The sequence below is a fragment of the Amblyomma maculatum genome, chromosome 3 (genome assembly GCF_055883805.1).
Source record: "Amblyomma maculatum isolate TAMU_Amacu chromosome 3, ASM5588380v1, whole genome shotgun sequence".
Classification (NCBI taxonomy): Eukaryota; Metazoa; Arthropoda; class Arachnida; order Ixodida; family Ixodidae; genus Amblyomma; species Amblyomma maculatum.
In genome coordinates this window covers 128,638,008-128,666,004 of record NC_139346.1, presented here as the reverse complement: position 1 = coordinate 128,666,004, position 27,997 = coordinate 128,638,008, and the positions used below count along the sequence as shown (strand labels likewise).

The following is a 27,997-nucleotide window of genomic DNA, read 5'->3' as shown; positions in this document are numbered from 1 at the left end:
GTTGCCCTAATTACTATTATAGATGATTTGTATAACAGTTGTTGCTATGTTTAGTCGGTTAGAAATATTACGTGGTTTTAGTTCTCGCGCTCATATAAATTGCGCTAAAAATATTAAAACATACTCACTGCTAACTGTTGCTCCTATTGTGGTTGCTGTGGATAGCTTGCAACACTCGGCACAATATTACTATTCACAACACACATCTCCCTAGCCTGAACAATATGCACACGAAGTCATTAAGGCTACATTAATGTTAATAATTATTGTAAAATCTAACATTGTGGCTGTTTAGAAAGGGCAGACATGCGTACAATAATTAATTAATTATGTGCATAATAATGATTTTGAAAACTTGGACAGAGGCCTCCCTTCAATTTCATGCGTCGGACCCCTATGAGAATAATGTGGGCAAGCCCAATTGCGGCTTGGGCTATAGAACCCCGCATCGGTTCTATGTCATTATCTGAGGGGCTAACCGAAATAAAAAAAAAATAAATGTTCATTCAGAGCGGCTGCCCGAATCTGTCCAAAGGAGGACCATCGGGGGAGTTGGAGGGATCTGACCTTTTGGCGATGTGGGAAAAATGTGGGCACAACCGCAAGGGCTGCCTGCATCGGTCCCTAGTGGGGCCCATCGGGGCTTTGTCGACAGCCACCTTCAGGCCTACATCGACCCCTTTTGCACATTGAGCCCTCTGGGGCTGTCCTGCATTGCCTACATCCGACCCACCAGGGGCCCCTCTTCATATCCCACTTTGTGTATCTGGGGAATTGCGCTTGTTTGCAAGTGGATCACAAATACTTCGAAGCTGGGAAGCTTTAAAATGTTCCACAGTGAGGCTTTTGAGGTGTTAAGTGGATGTTGTGATGTTCCTGCAAGAGTTACGTAGTAGATAACGCTGCATGCACTCGTGGCGTCGAAAGCGAGAACATGTTTGTACCCAGGTGCAGAATCGGGTACAGAATCTGGAAAGCCAAAGCCCCGACCGCCTGAAGATCCAGCTCAACGCGAACAGTGGTTGCGAAATATGAAATTTTTTGATAAGGAGCTGACGACCTACTATGTCGTTTGCGAAAGTAGGGCGAGTGTGTCGTTTGTGAAAGCAGGCTAAGTATAGGAGAACTTGTTCGACGCCCTGCACAGTTTCTCGCAACTGTCTACTGCCCTAGTTTGTGTAACCTCGCCTGTCCGCCCAAACAGGGAAAAATGTAAGCCCAACTAAGCTGTTATCTATATCTTTGCTAGTCAAATGCTGCAAATTAATTTTAATACACAGGACATATTTATATTTGACAACCTGTTGAGAACACAGTGGTATGTTGGCTCTTTGATCCAGCTCTACCTCCGTTCAGGTCGCAATAATGTGGCAGAGGCGAGTGATAGCCGCCTTATCATTTACGTGGTAGGATGTGCGACAAGACGATAGCAGAAATCTGCTTCTCGTTTCAGTCACCCGAGCATCAGCGAAATGCAGTTCAGATCCGTATTTACTACACAATTTGACAGGGGAGGACTTCATTTAAGGTACAAACGTTTGCGGGACGCTAGTTCGCGGAATCTCTTGTGCAGTCGGGAAATTATAAGGAGAATGAAATGTGTTTCTCAGCAGTCTAACACTACACCAAATGGGAGTACACGCGCTGCCTCTAAAAGAGCTTACTGCAAAAAATGTACAACTTATGTTGCTAACTATAGCTAGCTTCACGCTTTTACGAAAACAGGGAATTAGAAGTAGAGTCGAGGTGTTGTTTCGATTCCTTGATCTTTTGTGTGCATGTGAATTTATCCTCATCATCAGCCGGACTATACCCACTGCAGGGAGTATGCCTCCCCCATACTCCTCAACTTAACCCGGTCCTGTGCTAGCCCCATCCACCTGACATCCGTGAACGTCTTAACTTTATCTGCCCACCTAAAGTTCTGCCGCCTCCTGTGATGTTTACCTCCCCTTGGAATCCGATTTGTTACCCTACGCGACACGCTATTGTCCTCTCTACGCACTACATGCCTTGCCCATGCCAATTTCTTCTCATTTCCTAGCAGAATGTCACTAACGCGAGTTATTTATCTGAACCTCCTCGCGGGCCTCCGATCTCTTAAATTAAAAGCACCATTTGTTGTTCCATAGCCCTGTGCGCTGTCGTCAACTTAAGTAGAACACTGTTTGTTAGCCTTTACGTTTCAGCACCATAGGTCAGTAAAGTTATGATGCAGCCAGTGCCTCTCAAGGGGAGAGTACAATCGATTCCAGCTAGATTGATCTCAGAGCAGATGGCAAAAGTGGGCTACAATTTCCTCTTGAACGATACCGGTAAGCTGCTAGTTATAATTTAATCTGTGAGTGCTTGCCAAATCCGCTCCACCCCATTTTATTCTCATAGTTATTCCCCTTCATAGTCTCTATCTGGGCTAACTACCTGTCTTAAGTAGACATGTTCGCCTACAACTTCCAGCGCTTCGGTTCCTATTGTGGACAGCTGTTCTTTCCCGAGGCTGTTGAACATACCTTAGTCATCAGCATATGAATTTTCAAGTCTACCTTCCTGCTCTTCCCCTCTCGGTCATCAATCATTCTTCGCAGTTCATCGCCTGAGCAAGGCAATGTCATTAGCGAATAGCAGATTACTGAGGCATCCTCCTTCGGACCTCCTCCCTAACTGCTTCCATTCCAAGCCTCTAAACACGTCTTCTAAGCAAGCTGTGAATTACACTGGGAAGATCATATCTCTTTAAATAACGCCTTTCTTTATGGCAATTTTGTTTACTTTAAGCAGAGCTATTGTTGCAGTGCGGCCACTATAGATATCTTCCAGTAATGCCACATACGGCTCGTCTACACCCCGATTTTACAATGTCTGTAGTACTACCGTGGTTTCTACTGAGTCAAATGCTTTATTGTAATCAATGAATGCTGCATCTGAATTACTGTTCTAATAAAACAAATGATTTATTTTCTGGGGACAGATTGTGCATATGACTGCTTTTCTGTGGAATGAAGTGTGCCCGTTGGTCTTATGGACTTACACAACAAAAGCAGCGATGGAAAATATTTGGTGCATGATGAGGTTAGCCAGAACATAAACACATGCACTTTTCTTTTTTTTAACCTATGACTTCCAAATGACGTTGCCATAAACAACATATCGCCGGCGCATGCAGACGTGGGCAGGAAGCCGAGCTATGAAAACGCGGTGTCGTTGCCCCAAGTTGCCGCACGAGGCTTTGGTAGTACGTTTTTTTCTGTGATTTCTGGCGGCTGCAGAGGAACGAGAGAGTTTAAAACGTCATTGTTCTTAATTGTCGGTATTAGCTATGAACGTACACTTGTCAACCTACACCAAGCCTTCAGCAAAAACTACATCCGTACAGAGTGAATATTCTGAAGTGCGTTCAAATATAAATTGAGATCTTTCTTTTCTTAAATCACATCGCTAAGCTCCTATAGCGCGCTTCGATGAAGCAAATAATGTATCTTTTCATCTGCGATCTGCAGACTTGGCGTTGTTTGCATCGCGTATCACAATAAAAAAATGTGTGCGGCACACTGGAGAACTAAAGGGCAATGAGGTGAAAGCGTTTGCTTGAAGCGCCTCTGATTCCTGCTGTACAGCGTCTGCCTCTGGGTCCGTATTCGGAGTTTGCGTCGTTATTAAAAGTGTCGCAGTCTCCCTGGCCTCGAGTCTTCAGACTGGGGGAAACGCTGGAGCCGCAAATAGTGGTAACCAAATTGATACGTATTTTCGCGTTTCATATTGGGGGAATCAGGCGTCCGTCGCCGCTCCTCCGCATCGCTTGCCTCATAGTCACTAGGCCGCTTCGGCGCCAATCGTCTCAATCACTTGACTGCACCCAGACATCTCTCGAAGGAGCGTCGCCGCCCCGCCGGGGAGGTGCAGTGGTAAGACGCCCAACTACTGTTCCGGAGTTCCCGGGTTCGAACATGACCACGGCGGCTGCGTTTCGATGGAGACGAAACGAAGTGGCGTTCGTGTGCTGTGCGATGTCAGCGCACGTTGAAGATCCTCAGCGGGTCGAAATTACTCCGTAGCCCTCCACTACGGCTCCCCTTTCTCTCTATCCACTTTCACTTCCACCTTCCTCCCTTCCCTTACGGCGCGGTTCAGGTGTTCACAATTGATTACCACTACTCATCTCAGCACTGATGCCACTTAAACGTGTTCGAATCCTGTGTTGTAATATTTTTTCTGAATAACTTTTTTTTGCAGTTGCCTTCACCGTAGTTATTTCCTGCCTTCAGTGAATGTATGTTACCTTTAGGGTGCATTCACAGACACCTTTCAGTAACAATCGGTATGACAACGGTTACACTAAGCAATTACTTTAACAGTAATCATTTTCCTGCCTTCAGTGAGTGCATATTACCCGTAGGTTGCATTCAGAGAAATCTTTCCGCAACAATAGCCGTGTACAGTGAGTGTCTGCTACCTTTAGGTTGCGTTCAGAGACAGCTTTCAGCAACAATGGCCGTTTAACTCGCTGCGAACGTCTGCTCGAGTGCTCCTACTGGATATGGTTTGGCAATACACCTTCCCGACGCGGCGCAAACTTCACGCGACGGCATGCTTGGTGCCTTGCGTCACCGCCTTCAACAACCGTGACTGCTGCACACCAGTTGCAAGTAGCGCCATCTACAGCTTTCATCGTCCCCTGTGTGCTCCGCTGGTTCCTGTACGTCACACTACGCCCTTCTATTCACCGTGAGTTGACCACGCAGATACGAGGCGAACGCGTCCAGAGAGGAGGCAAGCCGCGCGCATAGAGCCCACGATCCCGGCGGCTGGTCCTACCTAGCGGGCTTACATCAAGCGGCCGTGCTTAGGGAATAAAAGTGTGTTATACCTATAAGGGAGCAATTTCGACCACTTTTTTAAGGGTGCACTGGCATCGCACAGCACACGGACGACTTGCCATTACGCCTCCATCTAAACGGAGCGGCCAGCAGTCGGCTTCGAAGCCGATTACTCAGGTTCGCCAACCACTTTCTCTCCACATTCAGTGAAAAGAACGTGCGACTAGAAATTTGAAAACAGAAGTTGATGCTCGTGATGTTTTCTAGTGCATATAGTGTGAGCACTGTACGGCGCTTCATCTTTCACATGGGTGAACGTGGTGCTTCATCTTCATCCCCTCTCTCTTGTAGATACCCATCGTCATATCTGACTGTGGTTCGCTTCAGTGTGCGACCAGGGTTTCAGGTCTGCAATAAACCTGATCCGGAAAGCCCGACCCTAATTATATAAGTTTCGTGAGTGTGTATTTTCCATTTTTGCAGAAAACACGCCGTCCCTGGTTACTTGCCGAAGATCCTCAAGGGTTTATTGGAACGCTTCATCAAAGGCTGTGAGATATATTCCGTACTTTCTCCTGTGCGCATGTGTGCAACTTAATTGCATGCAGTTGCAGAAATACTCTGTTTGGAACGGCAAAACAGGTTGCGCAGCTACTTTGTGAAGCATGGTTTTATAACAATCTATTCAGCGCTGCATAAACATACATATACATAAATGCTACATAATCATATTGCTTGTAGCGCTGAATAGCTTGTTAGGGAACCACTCACTTCTTTCTCGTGTGCGCATACAGTATATCTGCTTGTTATACGCTTGTAGCTGCAAAAATCCTCTGCGACGTAGCGGTGAAGAAACTTGCAGTCGATATAGCCGATCTGGCGACACGGCCAAGTATGTGCAAAAGCTCGACAGCTTTCACTTCACTTTCGATTCGAGGGCAGGGTGTCAAGGTCAGGTATCAGGCAAAGATCGGCGAAATAGGAGACTAGACACCTTACTTGTAACGCTCTATACTATTTGGATACCGCTTAGTGCAACTTAAGAGGCGATGATATAGCCGTGTGTTTGCATGCGTTAAACACCAGAAACGAAACCAAACCGTTTTGCTTGAATTGCAGTTTATGAATACGACAGGCAATTCATAACCCGAGAGAGTGGCAGTTAAACACAAAGGTTACTGGCTGCGACAATGCTTGCTGCCGTACTCGCTCCCCACATAAAACTCCTCGATTTAAATCTCCTCCCATGGATTTTTGTTTTCTGGGAACATCAAAGAAGGACCTTTCTCTGATATATTGCGCTTGGTTTATCCATAAAGAAGTGCCGTTGCACTGATATGACTCGAACCAGAAACCAATAGAAACGATCACCAAAAACGGTTATCGAAATATCGTTATCTCACGCGACCTCCAGTCTTCTGATTGGTCGAAACGCCGGAACCGGTTGTTGCCACTACAAAGTCGGAAGTGGTGGCGATATCATGTTTGGGCGTTTCAAACCGATCAGACGATTCGATGTCAGGGCTGTAGTGACACTTTCAATAAATTCGGAATAAAGACCCTGGATGTACCAGTGTCGCGGTGGTGCCATAGTAGCCAAGAATTACAATGGTAACGATGTGTTGCGGTACAGTTTGATTTCGTTATAGGCACATAAATTTAACTCTTTTCATTGTGTTGTCTGTTACCTCATTCTGTGCGCAGTTTTGGGCGGCAGCAAGCTGTTCAAAAATGTTAAAGGAACGCGAGATCCAGAGCAAGCCGTGCAGAATCTGGGTTCCAAGAACTATGATTCCATCGTAGCCAGCGCCTTAAAGGCTGTTCAATGCTTTAAGAAGAATGTAAGTGAAACTCACTGTTGCATGTCCAATGGCGCACAGCTGCTTTGGGAGCTGCTGCGGCAAACTTTCTTATTGTATAGGTTATAGTGAGTTCTCATTTGGAGACCCGACATTCAAAGTGCAGTTAATCTAGCACAAAATAATGTAGCCATTCCGCCCGTTGTACTCGCGGAACTCACGCTGCAAAACCAAGGCGTGCCTACTGCACAATGAAAAAACATTGCACATTTTTCCTTCAACCTCGTTCTTTCCGCCTTCATTACGATAAAAATTCTAAGCTAATCGAGCAATTATGTTTCTTTGCGGATGCCGAATAGCCTGTCTGAATTCACCATTAGGGTATTGGAGATTTGCACAGTGTACTTTAAGACACCTTGAAGAGCGCCGTTAAAGGAGAGCCTTAATGGCTGCCATCCATACCGGCGCCAACATGCACAGAATGCACATTTGAACTCACTTAATTAACTGAGACGAAATCATATCTTGCTGCCGAAGTGCAAACGGTCATATGTCACAGACGGTCCGACACCTCTTTATAAACAGGCTCACATAATGGCTTTCTCTCAAGAAGCCCTGAAGCATCTATAGAAACTCCGCGGTACGTTTTGTGTTGCACCGGCCATGCATGCTACTTGTCACTCATAAATTAGCAGAGTACCTACACTCAGTCCCTACATTCATTCACTGCGTCCAGGCCATCACAAATGTAATGAACGTCGCAAATGAGGTGCTTTCTCATGCAACAGATGTCACAAGCTCGCCATGCGTCTTTGCTACTAGATCTACTTGTGACGCACTCGACGTCTTCAGCCTACTCGTGCTCTCATTTATCCTTCTCCCACAACTTCGCTTTTGCGCAATGCTATTCTTAAAAAGGCAGGAAATGTGACCTACTGAGTCCTATTGGTACTTATAATTAGTGAAAAACATTTAAGCTCACATTTTGTGATTTTTTTGCAGATGACTGGCCTGTGCTCTTTTTTTGTAATGTCACCCTTTTTATGCCTTGCGGAATATTTAGCGTCAGAAATAATAATGATAGTCCTTCAAGTATGACTTGTTTATTCTTATGATGCTCATCAGCATGGCTATACGTGAAAGTTTCCAAGCGATACATAGAAAACCTGGCTTAGAGCTCACCGGACGAGGATGCCTGACTCGCATCCCAATGGTTCGGCATTCGATCCTGTATAAATAAACGTAGATTGATTCACAGGGATGGTAGGGCATATGAATTGCCATTGTTCTCCGTGGGTACTTTAACCAAGCCGTAACCGGAGAAAATGTGAGGGAAAGAAGGAATGCAGAAAGACGTGTCAATGTTGACGGCTACGGAACAATTTCGGCCACCTAGTGATCTCGAACGTGCATTAAAGTCGCACAGCACACGGATGCCACTCTGTTTCGCCTCCATCGAAACGCATCGCCACGGTGGGGTTTGAACCCAGGTGCTTAGGGTGAATTCTTGAGCATCTTAACCCCTCGTTACTATGTCGGATCTAGTTACTCTAATTTCATTTTAAGCGCATTTTCCTTACTTCATACAGTTATCTATTACAATGAGTGCATAGCATCGTGCTGTTTTAATCACTTTATGTAACGCTTTAATCACTTTACAATTCCGCCGCTCCTCCTCAAACTTTTCCACGCAATTCACATTTTCTCAACACGCTGCCTATTTCCCCGCCGCACCTTAGCTTTTATGCGGTATGTTTACGTCATTTATTAATGTCCAGCAAATGGCTCATCGTGTTTTTGGAAGCAGCACTCAGCAGTCAGAGAAACCAAACTTGGTTGTACAACTTTCCAAATGTAGCATTCGCTGTCCCTCTAAATTTCAAAAAACATTTTCATATTGCTCTTAGCAGCCTTAAATATTCGACAGAAATTGAGTCCATGACGTTCAATTTTCAGGCACCTCAACCAATGAGAAATTCTAACAGACATCCAGGTAACCATAGGATCAATTAACGCTGGTGACATGACATGAAGTTGGCCTGGTTGGTTTTGTTCATAAACGCTAAAATTGCGCACGGAACTGGACTTATGGAAGAAACAAAACACGATCGAGCGATACTAGCAATTCTCGTTCTAGCATGCCGAGCAATAAAAAAGAAAAAAGGAATGTATCCATTAATCACACGCTATTCGCAAAGGACACCACAAAGAAAACACAGCAGGTGTAGCAGGCTTCTTCAGCAGTGATGAGCATGTTGCATCTCTCAGTTCTCGAGCCCTAAAGTGAGAAAACAAACAAAATACAAAAATTGGGAGGGGGAATGCTTAACAGGAATGGAATTCAGGGATAGAGTGGAAGCTGTGAGTGCTGCAGCTATAGCCTCTGTAACACCGCCTTTTCAATTGGCATTTTTTCAGGGTTTGCTTTAAAAATAAATTTGTTTGCAGAAAAGTAAAGGTGCAGTATCTGTCACACTTTTATACGGACTCCTGACCTGCGCCTTAAGAGAAGGAACGTTAGTGGGAGTAAAAGGTAAGAGAGACAATGAGGAGCCATAAGGGTGGAATTCAGAGCAATTTTGGTCATTTCGGATCTTCAATGTGCGCTGACATTGCACACATACGTACGCCTCTTCATTTCTTCTCGTTCATAGAAAGAGGAGGATAAACATGGTTTTCCTTGACAGGAAGTAGTAAAATAGTGATGGGTACAGCCCCCTTCAAGTGGCCATGAGCTCGTGGCACTTGGCGACTTTTCTTGACATGACACGGATCTGTGTCGAGTCGGAGCTGAGCAACGCGGTGTGAGGACTCGAGTTACTTAAAATGATTATCGCCAACACTGGGCATGAATGAGGCGATAGAGGCACAGACTCTGGATATAATTTTAAACACATTTAAATAAAACAGCTGGCTCAGTTACGGCTTGCCGCAACTGTGTTGCGTGGCTGCGTTGGCGTGGTGCTGTACAGGTTACAAAGAAGGGCTGGAATGCCGAATGCTGCAGCACGCCGTCACTGGGCTGTGTCGTTGCTTGCTGCTGCGCGAGCCCTCAAGAAGGGATGGGTGTTTGTCACGGCCAGGTGGTGGAATGCCGAGGGCTGCCGCTGCTTACTGGTTTCCAGCTGGCGGGGGCATGGGCTTCCAGGCATTGAGGCAGGATGACAGGGACCGAACTTGAACGGCGGCTATACCCCGGGTTCGCAGGTCGTGTCGCAGTCCCAGTCTTCTGCCCTGCTCGTCTTCTGTTCGACAGTGTCGTCCGCTGCCTGCAATCCTGTCCCCGCTCTCCCGTTCACCTCCTGTTTTAAAGACATTTCGCTCTATTGTAGTGCTTCCTTTTGACAGGTTGACGGGTTTCAGCGGACGCCGGCTGCCTTTTTTTAGCTTTCCCACATATATTGCCCTTTCGCGATTTTACAGGTCAGGAGGTCAGGAGTAGTCGGTAGCTGTCCATGTTTGTCGATTTTCGTCCCGTGATACCAAATGGGGACATGCCTAGAGTCTCTCCAATCGACGCCAGTAAGGCGCGATCAGCAATGTCCGTGAGTCCCTGACAGGCGTCCGTGGCCTCGTGCATCTGCAGGAGCCGTCAAAGCGGCCGTCCACAGGTCTTGATTCGAGAGCTTCAAACCAGCATGAGGGGGGCCCCGATGGAAATTTATATTTATTTATACAAATACCTCAGAGGTTTCAAACATAGAACATTGTGTGAAGGGGAGGGGTTACAGTGTATCAAAAGAAACAATGGTACATGAGTATGGGTGAGAGGATTGTATTTAGATCACATAGTTTACGTGAATATACCCCTGGATATATATGAGTGATATATCATGGAGTTTGGGAACGTGTTCGTTTGACATTTCCTCTACACAATCCCTTTGAGTTTCATAGAGGAAATATGTGCAGGGTATACCATAGAGAAGTCCAGCTAAGCGATAGTGCAAGATGATATCATAAAACGTAACCATCATGAAACGTCCGCAGCATGGGTTGCACCACACACTTGTTGGCTAATCATCAGCCGTTTTTGGGCCGCCTCGTTCCCTGAACAGGATGAGTTCGCAGGGACCCTGATCAAGTGGATCCGTCGGAGTTGGAGATAGGTGCAATGGAGGAAGGATAGGATGGCGTAGGAAACTTGGTCTACTGCTAATTCACGAATTGCAGAATTAGTCACTGGAGATGGGTTTTTCAGAGGCTGAGGCCATCGCCAATACTATGGACGTCTCCTATGCCTCTTCAGTTGGTCTCATGTTGATGGAGCATGCAACCAAGGGCCTTCCATACTGGCTTACTACCGCCAGCGAAAAAGCATCGTGAACGGAGTATCCGGCAGTGTCGACAGGGTGCTGTCCGATCTGTCAAATATTTTTTGTAAAGGAACATAGCAATGCCTTTACAGCGACCGATACGGTACATTGGGTGAGTGTTTTTAGGAAGAGTTGTTATGATGAGGTTACTGTGGAGGCTAAGTGGAAGCTCGGCCTTGTGAGTGCTGGTCACCTTGATGCCCATTCCTTCCTTGCCGACTGTATGACATCCTGTGGAGGTGTGGGTATGGCGCTTATGCTGAGAAGTGAAACGAGCTGCCACGAGCTGCCACGAGCTCTGTTACAGTGTTATAGATCCCTTATGCCGAGTGTTTGTATATAAGGGTCCGGTTAGGGAGGCGAAGGACCACCTGGTATGCCGGCCTGGTAAGGCAGTCAACACATCTCGTTCCTAGCAGCTAAGGTACTAAAGTAGAGGTAATGGAGGGTATAGGGTAGGCGATTGATAACCAAATGCGTTGACCAGACATCGTAAGGCAGCTTCCAAGGCAGCTTCGCGCATGCCTTATTGTAAGAAATGTTCCGAATGTTCCGAATGATATGCAAGACAGGCTGTGAGTTTAGCTAGAGTTTGAGGGGTTTTTGATTGCCCTGGATGGATGCTTCTCGTAGAGGCTGACCGTTAACAGTAATGGTGATGGAAGGATAATAACAAAAACCAAGTGGACTTCGAATGAGGAGGCGCCTGGACATCTGCAGGGAGCATGAGAGATTTGCTTGTGTGACGTGGCGTTCAGTGACAGCCACCACTTGTAATTGTGGATTTAATTTCGGCATCTTTGCTGGTCGAAACCCAGAAGGTGATATCGTAAGCGTACAAGGTGTGCGTTAAGCGCAGATAGCATCAAAGTTTTAGGGTAGTGAGCAAGGCGAGATTGAAAAGGAAGGGGAAAAGGACAGAGCCTTAAAGCGTGTCATTGATACCGGGAGTAATTTGGCCTCACTAAAGTGCCAAAGCTCACTTCAGCTGTACGGCCGAAGAGAAACGAGCATTTATACTGGTAGGTACGGTAGCCGGGATTTAGTAGGGAGTGCTGTGCTGGCGATATTAAAAAATGCCTGGTTATGTCAAGTCCGAGGATATCGCTTGTACCCGCTCTATAAGATCTCTAATATCTCTAAGATCTGGAGCATGTCTTGAGTGGAGAGAGTTTAGCGAACGCCAATTATAGTTGGAGGTAGTAGACGATTGACTACAATAATAGATAAGCCGGCTAAGAATGACGTGTTCTAACAGCGCAGGAAGTGAGGGGGACAGGAGATGCTCGAGAACTAGTCGTTTGGCGTGCTTCGGTATGAAAGTCCCCCGTGCATGTGCCATGCTGCGTGGATTTCACCTTCAGTCCAGCAGTCGTTCATGAAGGTAGTGAGGCCTCAATAGATGGGTCATACAAATTAGTTTTGTTGGAAAAGGACGTCCAGTCCCAGAGCAGAGCAGGGAGATGTTGATTGAAAGCAAATCTCCCCACATCCTTCGAAATCTCCGCATGGATGAGGGTGATGGCATCACTCATATAGGGGGTTAGAGGGCTGCTGTTAGCTGCACAGAAATACAGGACACGAAGTTCACCGAGGAGGTCTTGGTAGGAGTTGGGGTGTTAATGAACTATGCGAGAAATGCTGTTCTGTTGGGGTGTTTTGCAACCGTTCGCGTCTGAAAGATAGTACAGAACTTGCCAGGTGTGTTACTCTGAGCTAGCCATGCATGGTATCAGAAAATTCTCCCCGGTATTGTGCAGCCAAGGCAAGCGTGTGAGCTTCGGTCTGTTTACCTATATGCGCTATTCCAAACCGAAGTGTTTTATTGTGGCGTTGCTCCCTGCAGCACTTATGCCTGCCATATATGGGGCAGATAGCTGTCTGTATTAGGGTGAACAGGCATTGTCGGGGACTTCGTAGAAGCAGCATAGATGTCTGCCTGGAGTGTGGAAACCCACTCGTCCTTGTTATTAGTCCAGGTAGTTGCATTGTGAGAACATGGCTCACAATATTAGTCTCAATCCACGATTAGTATCGGGTGCCCTTCTCAACGGTACATGGAGGTGCCGAGAATATTCCCAGTGTTCAGCCTCTGATCGACAGGCACATTTTTCCAGAATGCTATATCAGACGAGGTGTGAACAGACACGCTGTTTCCTACACGGGTTGGAGTGCGAGAGTCGGGAATAAGGGTGGGCCCACCCAGTTCCTTTGCTCCAGCTACAGATTGTTACACTTTGGGTTGGCGATTCGGTAGACCCAAGCGGGGTGGTGGGTATGGAAATCTCCCGGAATGAGGAGACCCAAATGGGGCGCCAGGTTCTTGACACATAGAAGGAAAAAGAGCAGTCAAGAAAAAGTTTGTAATCTTTAATATGAAGAAGGCTTTGGTTAACAAGGGATGAGCGCTAGCAAGATACAGTACGCAGAACTTGATAAGGGAATGTTGGACGTCGAGCAGATTGCGTTGATAGCGGTGTCGAGGGAGGAAACAAACAGGAGGCAGTATGGCTTACAGCCGGGTGGTATAACTGTATAACTTCTTTACTGGAGGGTGATATATATCGGGGGATGTCCAAATCGCGGACATACTGCTGCAGGTGGCTTTGCTTACGGCGCAACCGCCTGTGGTTTCATTGCCATACAACTAAGTAGGGCCCCATGGCGAAGTATGGGTTGAGCTATGATTGGTTTGGAGGTTACGGAGACAAGCGATGATATGCTTTAACTATGGTGAAGGGGAGGGCTGCCGTAGCATCGCCTCTAACGTCTAGGCCTGTGACGCGTGTTTGAATTTGTTGCATGAGGATGTTCCACTGTTCTTTTAATTGTTGGCCCATTTGTTGGAACAGCCTATGCAGTTTCTCGGGTATTTGTTGAAAGGAGCAAGTTTTGCTTCTGGCTTAGCATCAATTTCTGCCTGTAATGTTTCGTCCAGTGGAGCCTCAAACTCCTAGAAGCCAAAGTATTATAGCGACCGAAGCGGGAGCCAGCTTTGCGCTTTGCATAATGTCTGGAGGTAGGATATTGGAATTGCAGGGAGTGGATGTCTGTGCCTTAGACGAGGTGGCGGGATATTCGAAGTCTGGGGTAGGAGTTTTGTGAGTGGCCGAGCGGATGGAGGAGGTGGACGGTTTAAGGAATCCTTTTCTTGTCGAAGTGAGTGGGTACTAGCTTTATGAGCTGTAATGTGACCGCGGAAGGCTTGCAGCTCTGAATCCTGACTAGTGAGGAGGCAGTTGTGAGTAGGAGGCCAGGGGTGGGAAGGAATCGGAGCAGTGCCGTCTGGACCACTGATCGGAGGAGAAGCGGGAGCAGTTAATTTGGTCATGGTGTTGTCAGCCTTTTGGTAGCGAGTCCGAGATCGAAGGCGATGGGTGGTAGACGAACTGTTTGAATTCGCCACCTGGAGCTTGCGCTGCAGTTCAGCAGGAGCTGTTTTGTAGTGTTGATTGCATTTTGAGGGAATCAGTCTGACGAGAATCACAACAAACTACACAACTGCGGGTGCCTTCGTGGTCCTGGTTAGTGTTGGGACCGCGCAGATAGGACACGTCGAGAACTTGTGAGTCGGGCAAACATCCTCTTGGTGTCTGGTTTTGCGACAGTTAAGACAGGCTTCGATCTTGTTGTTGAAGATGTAGCAGCACAGAGCACTGCCGCCATAGGACACTTGGTGCGGGGCGTTGGGGAAGTGGTGACAATAGATTGCGTGTGACCTAAAGGGTGGTCGTAGAGAGTGGTGTTCAGGATTTCGAGGTGTCAAGTGCTCGTGATGTTTGTGAACGATATGTCGTACCTAGTGGGGCCGAATAACTGGGTAACTTTTCGGACCCAGAGTGATAGCGAGGGTCAGATTGCCTCGCCGTGGTGGAGCAGTGGCTAAGCCGCCCGAGTACTGTGCAGAATACCAGGGTTCGATCCCGACCGACAGCCACCGCTTGTCGACGGTGGGGAAACGTCAAGGCTTTCGTGTGCTGTGCGATGTCAGTGCATGGTAAAGATCCCCTGATGGCCACTATTACTTGTAGCCTACCACTGTAGCACATCTTTCTTTTTTCGATTTCCGTCCAACATTTCTCCCTTCTCCCTTCACTTATGTCAAGGTTAAGGTGTCGAGAGAATAAGTTAAGGTATCTAGAGAATGAGTTTGACAGATACTGCTCCTTTCTTTGTAAACCATATTGTTGAGGTAAAAGCCTTACATGGCTAGTTGGAGGAAACATGTGTGCGAATGCGGGAATAAAACTTGCAAGCAAAATGTAGTTGCGATAGGACGTCATAATAACTTCAGCCTGGTAGGCATGAATGTATGTGATATCAAGCGATGTATAATGTTATTGTCATGCTTAGTCATGTCATGTCACTGTAGTTTAGTCATGAGTCACAGTCACTTCCATAAGTCAGTCAGGTCAGAGGTCCAATGTATATGAAAATGACGTCCATTACTTCTGTAAGCAATCAAAGCCATGACCGCGCCTATGCGGACACAGGGCAAGGTCAGAGGTATTGTCTACCTCTTTGCCTGCTATTGGGCGCGTTTCCTGTCTCGTCGCGTTAAGAAGTCTTCTATCTTGACGTATTATAAAGAGCGCGTGCGCATTACTCACCATGTCGCTTCCCTGTGCTATACTACACTGAGTAAAATCCTTTGCACTACACTACACAAGAAGCATGTGCGACTGAAAGAAGTATCCGTTGAGTAGTAAGTGACGCTGGAGGGTTTTTTAGCCATCAAAACATAGGTTTATTTATTATGATAATATTACGCCACGGGACAATTTTATTTCGGTACTTGATATTAACGTTCTCTCGCTAGGAACCAGCGCCTTAATGACGTTGCATACGTTTACGAAATTTTCTGAAACGAATTGGTCCCTTGTTAGTAACCTAATAGCAATGCAGAGCCAAAGCGGAATAATAGTTTGAAGCTAATTTTACAAATGAAATATTAGGTTGCATTCTAATCCCATGCATCGGTCACTGATGGGAAAGGGGATTAGGTCGGCTGATAAATAATGTTTTTAAAATAAGTCGGCTTTGCAGTGGCACTCTACAGTTCCTCATTTTGATGGCAGGCCATTTCGGCATCGGCTGAGGGAGGCACTACATGATCTATTGTGCACAGGGCTTGTTAACGCAGCGAGTATCTCATACGTATACTGTGAAACAAGGCCGACAACAACAGCGACAGTATTTACACACATCCATTTGTGGTGAGTGCTTCCCCGAGCTATTACCTCGAGCAGCAGGGGCACAAGCACATGTTGGTTACGCATAAAGCTGCATTGTTCGTTAATAATCAAAGTGATATGCTTATTTAATGCGGAGCTAAATAATTTAGAAATTGAAGTACTTGGTTACTTATTATTTGAAGCAAACGCAGTACCATAAGGAAGAACACAAGGCGAAAAAGTGGCAAAAAAGTAATGCTGCTAGCGATTCCTTTAAACTTTACTTCGGATTCATACTTGACCCTTCACTCCCGCACCAGCAGCCACGTGGTACCAGTCATATAAAAACAAATGCGCAGATTTGCTTCATCCTTCTCGGCAATTTAATATTGGTAGACACGCTAAAAAGATCTGGAGTTTTTTTATTTTATTCTGTGCAACCTAGAAAAGCAGCTTGAACATTTCTTGTCTCCAAAGTTGTTGAAATGCTTAGTCCGTAAATTTGGTTTTTCTTGCGTTCCAGTACGGACCTGAGTTAATGTGGGATCTCTATTTCGAAAAGGCTGCAGTGCAGCTTTCCTACCAGGTGAGTACACGAAAGCTACTGCTGGAACAGGTTACCTGCAAGTGCAGTGAGCTGTACAAAACTGCCTCAAGTAATGCTTCATCTGCACTTGTTGCGCGCCTATTGTAAATAACTGGGATTTCTCTGCGCGCGATCATAGGTTTACAGAGTAGCTTACAACCACGCAAGCGTAAACAAGGACACGCAGCTCAGGCTTGGATACATCAAGTTCATCAGCGAGGAGATGATCTTCTTCATCACGGCCGCCAACGTAAGTTTAGTGCATAGGTCTCGTTTCGCCAGCGTTGTTGGCGGCAGTCTGACACCAAAAACTCCAACAAATGAAGATGAGATACAGTTGAACGTTTCTGGATCAACAATTAGCACGGGCGTTTGAAGGCCGATGACAATTTACTTTCGAAGCCAATGCAACGCTTCACAATACTTGCTTTGTTTGGGTAAATGATGTTTGAAGGAATATCATTTACCTAAACAAATGATAAGAAATGATGATAACAAATAGATATTACATGGCGGAAGGATGACCGTTGTCAGTACTGCTTTCTAATTATTTCCTTATGTGAATACACTAAGCTTGTTGCTACCTTTGGTAGAGACTCAAAGGGCAGCTTAAACCAGAATGAAAGAGTTTGTACGATACTAAGGAACGCCGAAGGTTGCGCATGTAGTTGCCTTAATTGAAAGGGTATTGAATTATAATCACAAAAGAACCCTCTGCCCGAAAGAAAGAGGAATTGTTTTTTTAAAACTATAAAGGTGAAAACAATGAAACGTTTCTCACACTTTCTCATCCGTATCGCAGTTAATCTGCTCTTGTCAAAAAACGTTTTTGAGCGCTTATTCTGGAAACGTAAGCATCCTATGCTTTTCGCCAAAGATACAACACATATGAATAGAGTGCTTTGATTGTTATTACATTCAATTTGCTTAGATATAACGTGTAATTTTAGTCAATGAATTCGTATCTGCCTGTCATGCAAACACTAGCATTCAAAGTATACCACTCGCATAAAAAGCATGTATTCATGCTAGCTTCAAGTGGTCAGCTGCTTCTTGGTTTAGCTTGTATAGCCTAGCAGTTCAATGCGTGCGAGCAGAAATGGGTTTCAAGCTTTTGTTAGATGGCAATACTACATAATTCGTGAAAAAATATCGAAAAAACATCAGCGCACTGTTATGTTTTGTCTACGCAAGATTGCCTAAAAAGTTCGTTCCGACGGTTTCAACAGGACTCAACAAAAAAAGTAGAGACGAAGCTAAGCTGGGTGATATCGTTAGAGATCGAACTGCCTAGTTATTTGATGTTCTTAATTTATTTTGTTTTTGAATATGTTGGGGGTGCTCGTAGTAATTCAATATGTCAACAGCGCAATTATTGTTTTTTTACCGTTAAAATTAAGGGAGAAAAACGTACGAACGATTTCACGCTACAGGCATACTTTTCGTACACATCGCTGTGTCGGGATTTTGCACTTATGTAAACAAGTTGAGTCATTCAACTTATGGTTAATATACACTAAAGGTACAGGTGGAAAAGAGTAAGTCAGGTGTCTTTTCGCAATTTTGAGGAAGTTTTTGCTGCCGAGGAAAAAATCACACAGTACACATACTCTTCAACTTTTCCGAAATAATAGGCACTGGTGTAGTAATCAATCGCACTAACTTTAATTCTTATAAACTAAGAGGAAGCATATGAAATCATACGTCAATTATGCAATTTTTGACTATATACTTTGTTTTCGAAAATCAAGAATAAAAAAAACCCCTTCCTAATTTTGCTCGCCATTCTTTAATGGCAAGTAGGGATGAGAAAATACATGTATTATTTTGTTTCTTATCAATTTACCGGAATTCCAAGTTGTCACTTCTCTAGCATTGGCTAAAGCACCTCAATGGAGGTCGTGAAGAAGCTGCTGTTCCGTCCGCAGATTTAATGAATTCGCGGAATGATATGCTAGAGAAATAGTCGAGCCTCTGCGTAGATAACCGAAATGTGTTTTTATTTGCGCTGTGCGTACTCATAATTTTGACGTCTAAAAAGAAATTACATGATATGAAAGCTTAAGCACAAAACGTTTCAAATAAGAGAATGCAGACATTCTCGTGATTGAATTTTGCTATTAATTTTAACTGATATCATAAATGTTCGAGGATATGTATTAGTCAATGCTTTCTAAATGTAGGGTTTCATCTCCTTTTGACGTTAGAGGCTCACCACGATATGTGATGGTGATTCTTCCTGTTTTTTATTCTTGTAATTGAATGTATCACCTTTGCTTTGGATCTGTATTTGTACTCCAGACATCCGTTGATAATTTGTGTAGGCTCTTTTTGTTTACTTTTGTAAACCAGTCGATATGCGTTCTGTCAATGACTGTCAGTTTCCGGTGTTCTTGGGTCCCTGTCAATCTGCTCGTAGCAGCTGTTATTCCTTGAGCAGGTCTGAAATGGAACATGCTTTTCTGGAAAATAAAGTAACTGTTAAAAAAATGTGAGCTGAGATGTGTAAAGATTATTGGGATTGCACAAACGAAGGCGGAAGCTCAAAACTATTTCAAAATTACTTTATTTCCTTTTTGGGTCAAAGATAGATCCTTCTTGGCATCTATGGTGCCTTGTGTTCATAACTTCATAAGCATGAACGTATCCATGCAACCGGTTGCAAGTCTTTACATTCACATTTTTTTTCTGGTCAAGTAATTGTCGAATTTTCTCCCAAGCTCAAGGTGTACTTACATGTTCTTCAGACTTACTGACAAAAGACCGTTTCAGGTGCTGATTTTATCACATTCGGGCTGAATGTTCCCTGGTTGTTGAGGTAATCCTAGTTTTTGCTTATGGGCAAATGCTATTGCAGTTTTTCCCATCTCCTGTTGCATAGAGCAGCACTTTATGGACGCCTAGCTGTTTTGCCACTCTTCGTGCAATCGATTTTTCATTTGAAATGCCTTACAGCCATTTAGCTCATGCATGTCACATCTTTATTTTGGCACTATCGTTAGTTTTGCCTAGTGCGAAGCAGGCATGTGCCGCGTCATGAGTCAGACACAACGAGTGCTTTTGAGGCAAATATTTGGCATCTATGGTCTTATAACGCTGAAATCACAGCAGATAAAATGTTTTGATCTGGAGAGTGGCTATGTGCGTTAGTCACCGGTTAAAATATCTACAGGTGGAGTTCGCGATCACCGGAATTAGCCGGAAGCACTGGTGACGTGGTCCGCTAGGATGTGACGTTAGCCAATGAAGCCGGTTAGGAACTGCCTTCGACTGAAGTTGTCTAGGCTGTCGAGTTTATGTGAATATACGTACGACCAAAGCCAGAGCAGGAAGCAGCATGTATGAATACACGAGAGACTAATCCGATTCGGAGCAACACACAGCCATACAGAGGGTCCTTATAAAATTTATGCCGCGCACTGAGGAAAAATGTTGGTCATGGCAATTGCGGGAAATCTAAAACAAGGGATGGAGTATCCGTTGCTTCACGACTGCCACTGAGGTTTTTGGCTATTGCTGGAGAAGTGACAGGTTTGATCTCTCGTAACTCGATAAGCAACAAAATAATGCAACAAGCCTTTTCATATCCTTTCTTGCCTACGTCTTGAGGATTGTTTGAAGAAGTTTGAGCAAAATAGGACTTAGGGTTTATATAATTTATTTATGAATAAACTCATAGAGTCAAAAAATGCAATATCTGGTATAAGATTTCACATGCTTCCTCTTGATATATAAGAATTAAAGTTGGTGAGCTCGATTAACGCACCACTGCATATTTCGTCGGCAAATTCGAAAAAGGGGCGGTTTCTAGTCACGGAAAAACTAATTCGTAAACAAGCCCTTACTTCTATAAGTGCACTGTTTGAAGTTTTTCTTTGGAAGCAATAGCTTCGTCAAAATGGCGCAAAGACACTTGATATACGGTTTTCGCGGACAAAAGTGCAAGAATGAAATTTTAGTGCACAGAATGGCGGAAAGACACCTGACTTAATATTTTTCATTTGTAGTTTTACTGCTTAAAAAAAAATATTAAATTAACGCATACGTGTGTCAGACATACCCATGCGAGTAAGTATTGACCGAAATCGCCTTACTCTGTACGGGGCTCTATCCGGTTCACTCGAGACGAAAGATTTTGTTATTGTCGTAAAACATTACGTAATTTTAGCGCATGTTACCTTGCATGGAAATGTCGATATATAAATAGTCGTTAATGGCTATTGATAGTCAATTGATCTATTCCATAGATATGCTTGTGTGTTTAGCAAAACTGCGGTATTCAGCCGAAACTTTATTCTCGTATCACCGTATAACATGTTTGTTCTTTTCATTCGGCTCTCTCTATTTTCGAATGATTTGACTGTACAAAGTTTGTATTCCAGGCTTTCTGCCAGACAGCGAACCCCAAGAGAGCTTCCAAGAAAGACTTAGAACAGGCTCCTAAAAGGTAACTTTCTTTTTATTTCAATAAGCATTGCAGAGTGTGTAGTGATTGATGTGTTGTATGTTTGCACCTGAAATGAAGAAAAAAAGGTTGTAACGCAAATACACTGCCCATTAAGCTTAGTTGGTCAGATACGACCTATGTGCACTAGGATATCGCAGTTCATTTTACTGTCGCTCCGAGGCGAGCGCGAGCATTTTTATGTAAGGCTGCAAGGAAAGATGGGTGAAGTAGATGACTGTTTAACGTAGTTGGTGCGTTCTGTAAAATTCTGCAACAGCTTAACGCATCATTGCAAGGCAAGGCGAAAGCGGTGAGCTCTGTATCTCCTGCACACAGATAAATTGGGCGGCAACATCAAAAGGGCCCCGAGAAAGAGTGACAAATAAAGCTAAAGACAACACCATGCTTTGCTGCAACTGATTGCAGCAAAGCATGGTGTTGTCGTGCAGTCTCCAGCGAAACGCATCTGTTCGAGCTGCCGCGGGATCGAAGCACCAGTCACTGCCTTATTTTCTTGCCTTCAAGATCACTGGGACAGACCTAGTCACAGAAAACGTGTTTTGACAGTCTAGAAGCTATGTCTTTAGTACGCGCCGCCATTTCCAATCCCAGAAGTGCTTTCTGCTCGCAACCAGGAAATATATTTAGTGCCATTGCAGTCCTGCTCTTAATGCTACAGATACACTCAATACAATCCAAGTGATCACATACTGAATGCGATGGCGATCCTCGCAGACATGCTTCCAGTTTGCGGTGAGCTCAAAACAGTTCTGTTATGTATGTTCTACGTCGATTCTCTTTGAATTATAGGGGTTAACGTCCCAATACCACCGTGGCCGAAAGGGCCGCCGAGGCCAGGATTAATCATCAATAGAGCGCCATAACCACATAACCAGCGCGGTGCGGCGACTTATTTTTATACTGTAAAACAAAAACGCCATATGGAACAACTTCGCCGAATGAGGAATTTTTGTCAGTAGTTGCAGCTTGATTTTTTGATTTCAATATAAATTACAGGATTTTGAAAATACTGCTGTAGACCGAGGATTTTGCATGAGTAATTGTGTCCCTAAGATAGAGATCATTCACTCCGTCACGGCGCGGTATGCACCAGCTATGGTGCTTTAATCTACCATTCCTCACCTAATACATGTTATCTGCTTTCTTTAGTCTTCTATCCACGGCTTTCGCTTCGCCATCCTCATGGACGCAACTATTAGCACAATAAAATACACGCTCAGCAGTGTCAACGAACATGCTTGTAAGGCGACATAGCTTCTTCCTTGAGCACATCGCATGAAAAATATCGCGGTAGGCATGAGGTGTGCGAAGCGCTCTAAAATATGTGTGATTTTGTCTTTTCGGGGGGTTAAAGGACACGTAACTGACCAGACACCTTTTTTGGGTTAACAGATATGCCCTTACGTGTAGTGTAATATCATGCTCTGTGAGACTTAACTTTACACTATCACAAAAAGTGTAACTCTAAGTCACCTAGGTATATTTTACACCTTTCTAGGAGAGCTAAGATTTACCCTTTAGACAGTATACATTCATTTTTCTATGAAAGGTGCAAAGGTTGCACTTCAAGCCACTAAAGGTATCTTATAAGTAAAGGTGTAGCTGCCATGACAGGTACTAAACTTTGGTTTGCCATAGCAAAGTTTGCGCACTCGTGGTGCAAGCTTAAATCATCAGAAGAATATTATTGCCCTCCTAGTGGTCTGTACTAACACCCTGCTGCATATGAGATCTGTGCACCACCTAGTGCTATACATATGTTGTCCGTTCGAGATTATTTTATTCCTCTGCGCCATAACGAGGCCAACTGAATGCAGAACTATAGATAACCAATAATATGCAAGTCGTATACTTTTTGGGAGGGTGGGTAACGGTGAATTGCAGACATTTTTCTGTGCCCTCTGATATGTGACAGTGAACGATATTTCAGTGAGATAAGCGTTGTCAACTTGCGTTCGAGCAGTACGCTGTGCTGCAGAATGAACACAAATAATTTCTCGGAGCTACAGCGAGCAGAGACCAGCTCCGCCAGCGTTAAGGTTACAGCTGACACGTTTTATTTGAGGTACTCGCGCTGCTGCACTTCGTATTTGGCGACCGCTATGACATCACTTGTGACCGAGCACGGCGCGATGGGCACTACAGGGCTACTCACCGTAGAGAAAACCCACAGGATAATTCCAGCCGACATGTTTGGATGACACCGCACTGAAACGTGGCTCAGTCGGAACCAGAGTGCCTCTAGGCACAGTGGAAGAAGGAGCGTTATTATAGGCAGGTTTGAGACTCTCCACAGAGACAACGTCTTCACAACTATCGAACACCTTCTCGATCGGGAAGGTTTTTTGGTCAAGATGGAGCACACGGAATTGCCTATCATAAGCTGAAGTTATGGGGTGACGGACGTGGTCACGGCAAACGAAAATATGGCTGCAGGCGTCCATTTCCTGGCTGAAATACAAACTGAGGGTGACGAGAAGCAATGATGATCGAGTAACATTTCGAATTGTGTTGCGCAGGTCCCATAGGTAGGAGAAGCATCGTGTAGGAGCGTTGAGGACGAAGGAAGAAAGTCGACAGGTAGGCCAGGGAAACAGCATATACTAGTTCAGCAGAGGAGCTGCCTAGGTCACCCGTCAGTGCTGAGGGATTTCCCGTAAGTACGAGAGGAAGGTGATAAGACCAGCGTTCGTTCCCTCAGCTGCTTAGGTGGTAAGGGAAGCCTACAGTTGACGATGAAGATGTTCCACCATGCCTACTGTGGAATTCTCCTTCGTGCGACAGATTCATCGAACAATGAGTTAAAGGGGTTATGACAGCAATTTTGGAATATAAGCTGCTTATTTCATTTTATTCCTGATGTGCCAAGCAACAAAACCTCAAAATGTGAGCTGCATCGTAGCCGCAGATATTTTTAAAAACACTATTTAGTTTCTTCGTGAACAGCTTGCTTATCTGGCAAGCAGCGCAGCCGGTGGCAACATATGCTACCACCGCGTCGTTTGCTGGATGTTCTGTTCAAGAGCAGCGCCAACAGCGGTTACACGAAGCAGCGGTCATCTCTGCAAAACAGCCAAACAGCAGTCATTCAGCTTATCGAGGTTACCGCAAACTGAGCGTTCCGTCGATCTCCGTTAGCACTGTGAAAAACTGCGCCGAACTAAACACACCACAAGAAAGAAGACGGGACAAAGCTTGCGCTTTTTAGTTAGAGAAGAAGCGCCTTTGTCCCGTCTTCTTTCTTGTGGTGTGTTTAGTTCGGCGCAATTTTTCACAGTACAAATATGAACCAACTAGCCCAAGAAACGGTATTAATGCAGTATCTTTCTTCCACAGTGGGCCATTTCTTTTGTGTTTCGCCTTCTTCTCGAAGTAAAAAAAAAAAAGAAGAGCGCCTTTGTCCCGTCTTCTTTCTTGTGGTGTGTTTAGTTCGGCGCAGTTTTTCACAGTACGAATATGAACCAACTAGCCCAAGAGACGGTATTAATGCAGTATCCTCCGTTAGCACTTTCAACCTATGGAATAGCGGTATTTGTGGGAGGGATTTGGTGGACGTCGGCACTCAAGGACGAAAGGTGCACGAGCTGACCCGCTCGAACAGCCTACTTATTGTACACTGAAACACGTATTAAAAGCAACACATAAAATTCGCAATGTATATAGTGGCATCCGACGGCGCGTTTTCACAATCTTCGGGTACCGCCGGACATCGCAGCAGCGTAGTGCATAGGCCGTGGCGTACTACCTCGAGACACCCAATACCCCGGCTTTCCCGTCTTAGCACCATCGTTTACGCTGCTCATTGTAAGGCCCAAGTCTAGTCCCAGCTACATCATGAAAATAGACAATAAGCTCATGAGGTTTACAGCACCGGATGCCGCAAGCTTACAGAAACGGCGTCCGCGAGCGCGAAGGACACGAAGTATTACAGCGCTCTGGCTGTCGGCTTCTCCGTAATCGTCGCTAGGTCTAAATTACTTCGCATCGAAGTCACAGTGGACGGCAATTCGCAGTAGATCAGCGGGGCGTTTTATAAATTGACAACTGGATCATGAAACTACTTACACTCTTAACCCCACTATTTCGTAGAAGAGGAAACGATTATTTTCGGTGACGCCTTAGTAGCGGAGCTAGTTTACAAGAACAAGGGCAACGCATCGGCTGTGAGCAAATACTTTCACCATATAGCCGGGGTCGACACTGTGAAAGAAACGCTGATTTCCTAAATTCATTTATCGATGGCCTGCTATTACGAGAAAAACAAATTTGAGCATGCTTTTCTGACACTGGCTCAAAGGATCCGCCTTATCGCTAGCGTGGAGGGCTTTCGTGATGGCACGGCCGGCGCGGTGGTGTTTACGGCTAAGGGGGGGGGGGGGGGGGGCGGGGGAGCTATGGTCGCGTTGAAGGTGGATGCTTATTCAAGAACTAAATCGCACTTCACTATCCTGTGTTCTGCTTTCAGAAACAGGTTGAGCACATGTATTGGGAGCATGTTAGAAAAGAGAATAGTAGTTTATCGGCAGCTTATCGGCGCCGGCATAGCAGCAGACAAAGCGGTGGCCGGTGTCGCTCTGTGACGTCACCAAGCATTTCAACATGGCGATCGCTGTCGGCGAGATTCGCGCTGCCGCCTTCAGCCACTCATATCAATATAAGTAATACAACTAGGGCGCACTAATTCCGGAAGTAGAATAATAAGCTCCAATATTATTTGCCATGACTCGTTTATGAAAAAATACCGTGCTATTTGTTTTGCCTCATACTATGCCTATGTTAATAAAATCGACAATCTGTTCATGCAATCAGTCAGAAACACACTATTCATTTCCAAACAGAAAGGCTCTGTATAAAATGCTTACAGGGCATTAAGTCACATGTATATAGGGAACAGCAATCACGTAAGAAATAACACGCGATTGCTGTCTTCAACGCGTTCAATGTGCAGTCTGCAGTCTTTAAAATAAAGGAACAAAAGCACTCCAAGTCACAGCTGCTTATGTCACTCACATATGTAAAATGTTAAGAAGCGGGCTGCCATCTTAGGAAATCTTCACACTAGAGTCAATGATAAATCATGAGAGATATCCTAGTCAGAAGTAGGGCTATACCATGTGGACCACAGATGCAAGACTACCAGCGCGGTCATATCGAGAAATGAAAGCAAAACATGTTGATAGGATAGGAACTTACCAACAAGGCCAAGACGGTGAGATATAGTACGATTGAACGAACCACCACCTCAATCAGTGTTTCATACCCCTAGTTTTTTGTTTCTCCACTCATTTGCTTCAGCTGCTATCTTTGTTTTGTTTTCACACCTTCCCCTGTCTCCGTGTGTGATGGTTTTCATTCCGCTACGTACGCATTTGATTTCTCCTTTTGTTCCTATTATCGCAGTTGTCCGATTCTAGAACAGTGTACAGTTTGACTGAGCGATTCGCAGCAGTGCCTTTGGTCTCCACGCCCTTTTTTTGCTGCCCGCAGTTGTGATTTTTCTTCTGGAAAATCTTTATGCTTGTTGTGCACATCGATGAAATGTGTATCAAAATATTGAGTACTACCTCACCCATTGGGCGCGAGAAGAACGCATGACATTGACTTCGACTGGTCGCTCGCGAAAAGCAGACTGCTGTGACGCGAAAATTGTGTCTAGAGAGAAGATACATGCTGAAAAATACGAACAGCCATTCATACCCTCCATTCGCGCCACCTCCATCGCTTTTCGGGACTGCGCGTGCGTGGGCGCTGCCTAAGTATCTCCAAGGTTAAGCTAGCAGGAAAGTCTCGAGTCAGGTGGAGGCAATGTACAAACGCTTTCAACAAAAGACACCACTCGTCGGGCGCTTGGAGCGCTTGTCGAATGGCGACGGGGATAACTGGCCCTCGCCGCCGCAGAACAAATGGATGCCACTTTTGGTTTGTCTTTAGTGGGGGCAGCGAGTGCGCAAAGACGGAAAGAAGAAACGGAGAGCCTTACCCTAGTCCGAAACGATCCCCACCATAAGAAAAGCGTAAATAACAAAAAACAAACAAAAAAATGTGCTTCTCTTCTATCTTTTTGCTCCACGCTGAAGCAATACAAAGAATAAAAGTACGTTTGCGAGCTAGACTAAGCGCTTCCATGGACGAGATGATCAAGTGTGCAGTTATCCTATGCTACATTACTTAGTATAAACCTTGCGGTTACCTTCTTTTACACCTTCATTTTTAGAGTGAAGGAGACAGAGTAAAATTGCAAATTATACCCCATCGCATTGAAACACACTACTGCATAGTCCTCTGTTGACACAGCTAATACGGTGCCAAAAGGGTATTTATTAGGCGAGTTATTATGTTGTTCCCTGATGTTGTCACCTGACAGCCGTGTTTCGTGACATATCGAGCAGTGTGTCCTTCCGCATGCAATTTATTCCAGGAATGATGAGACTTATTCTGAATTTCTTGCAGGGTGAAATTGCTTCTACACAGCAAGCTGTTAGGGGACAGCATGCTATGCAACCGTAAGCGACCCCTGCATCAGCCCGACTGTCCTACTTTCCTCTTTCCGGAGATGGTCCAGCAAGATGAAGCACTATGGACCGTCGAGAGCTGGCGCAATGCCAAGAGGGTCATCCTTCAATAAAGTATGACCTCACTGGGTGCTGGAAAGACGCATTCATAAAAAAGCGGAAAATGGGCTTTCGCCTTTAAATTCTGCCTATTGATATGGAAGGCACTGCTACGAGCTCATGAACGCTATTCACGAAAGAGTGAAGACTGTCTCTTCTCTTTCAAGCGCTGTTGGAAAATCAGTAGAACAGATTTACGAAGCTGTGCTCAATACAAGAGTTGCCACTTAGA

The 27,997-nt window shown here is 45.0% G+C and overlaps 1 protein-coding gene across 1 annotated transcript in view; it reads left to right on the top strand.

Annotated features, from left to right (window-relative positions):
* Positions 1-27,779, top strand: part of LOC146195993 (uncharacterized) — a 152,666-nt gene extending 124,887 nt beyond the window's left edge. The window contains exons 17-22 of the mRNA XM_084596896.1: positions 5,298-5,365; positions 6,519-6,655; positions 16,624-16,686; positions 16,826-16,936; positions 21,069-21,133; positions 27,605-27,779. Of these exons, the coding sequence (XP_084453022.1) occupies positions 5,298-5,365; positions 6,519-6,655; positions 16,624-16,686; positions 16,826-16,936; positions 21,069-21,133; positions 27,605-27,779 (619 nt within the window). The remainder of the gene's footprint in view (positions 1-5,297; positions 5,366-6,518; positions 6,656-16,623; positions 16,687-16,825; positions 16,937-21,068; positions 21,134-27,604) is intronic.
* Positions 27,780-27,997: the final 218 nt, after the last annotated feature.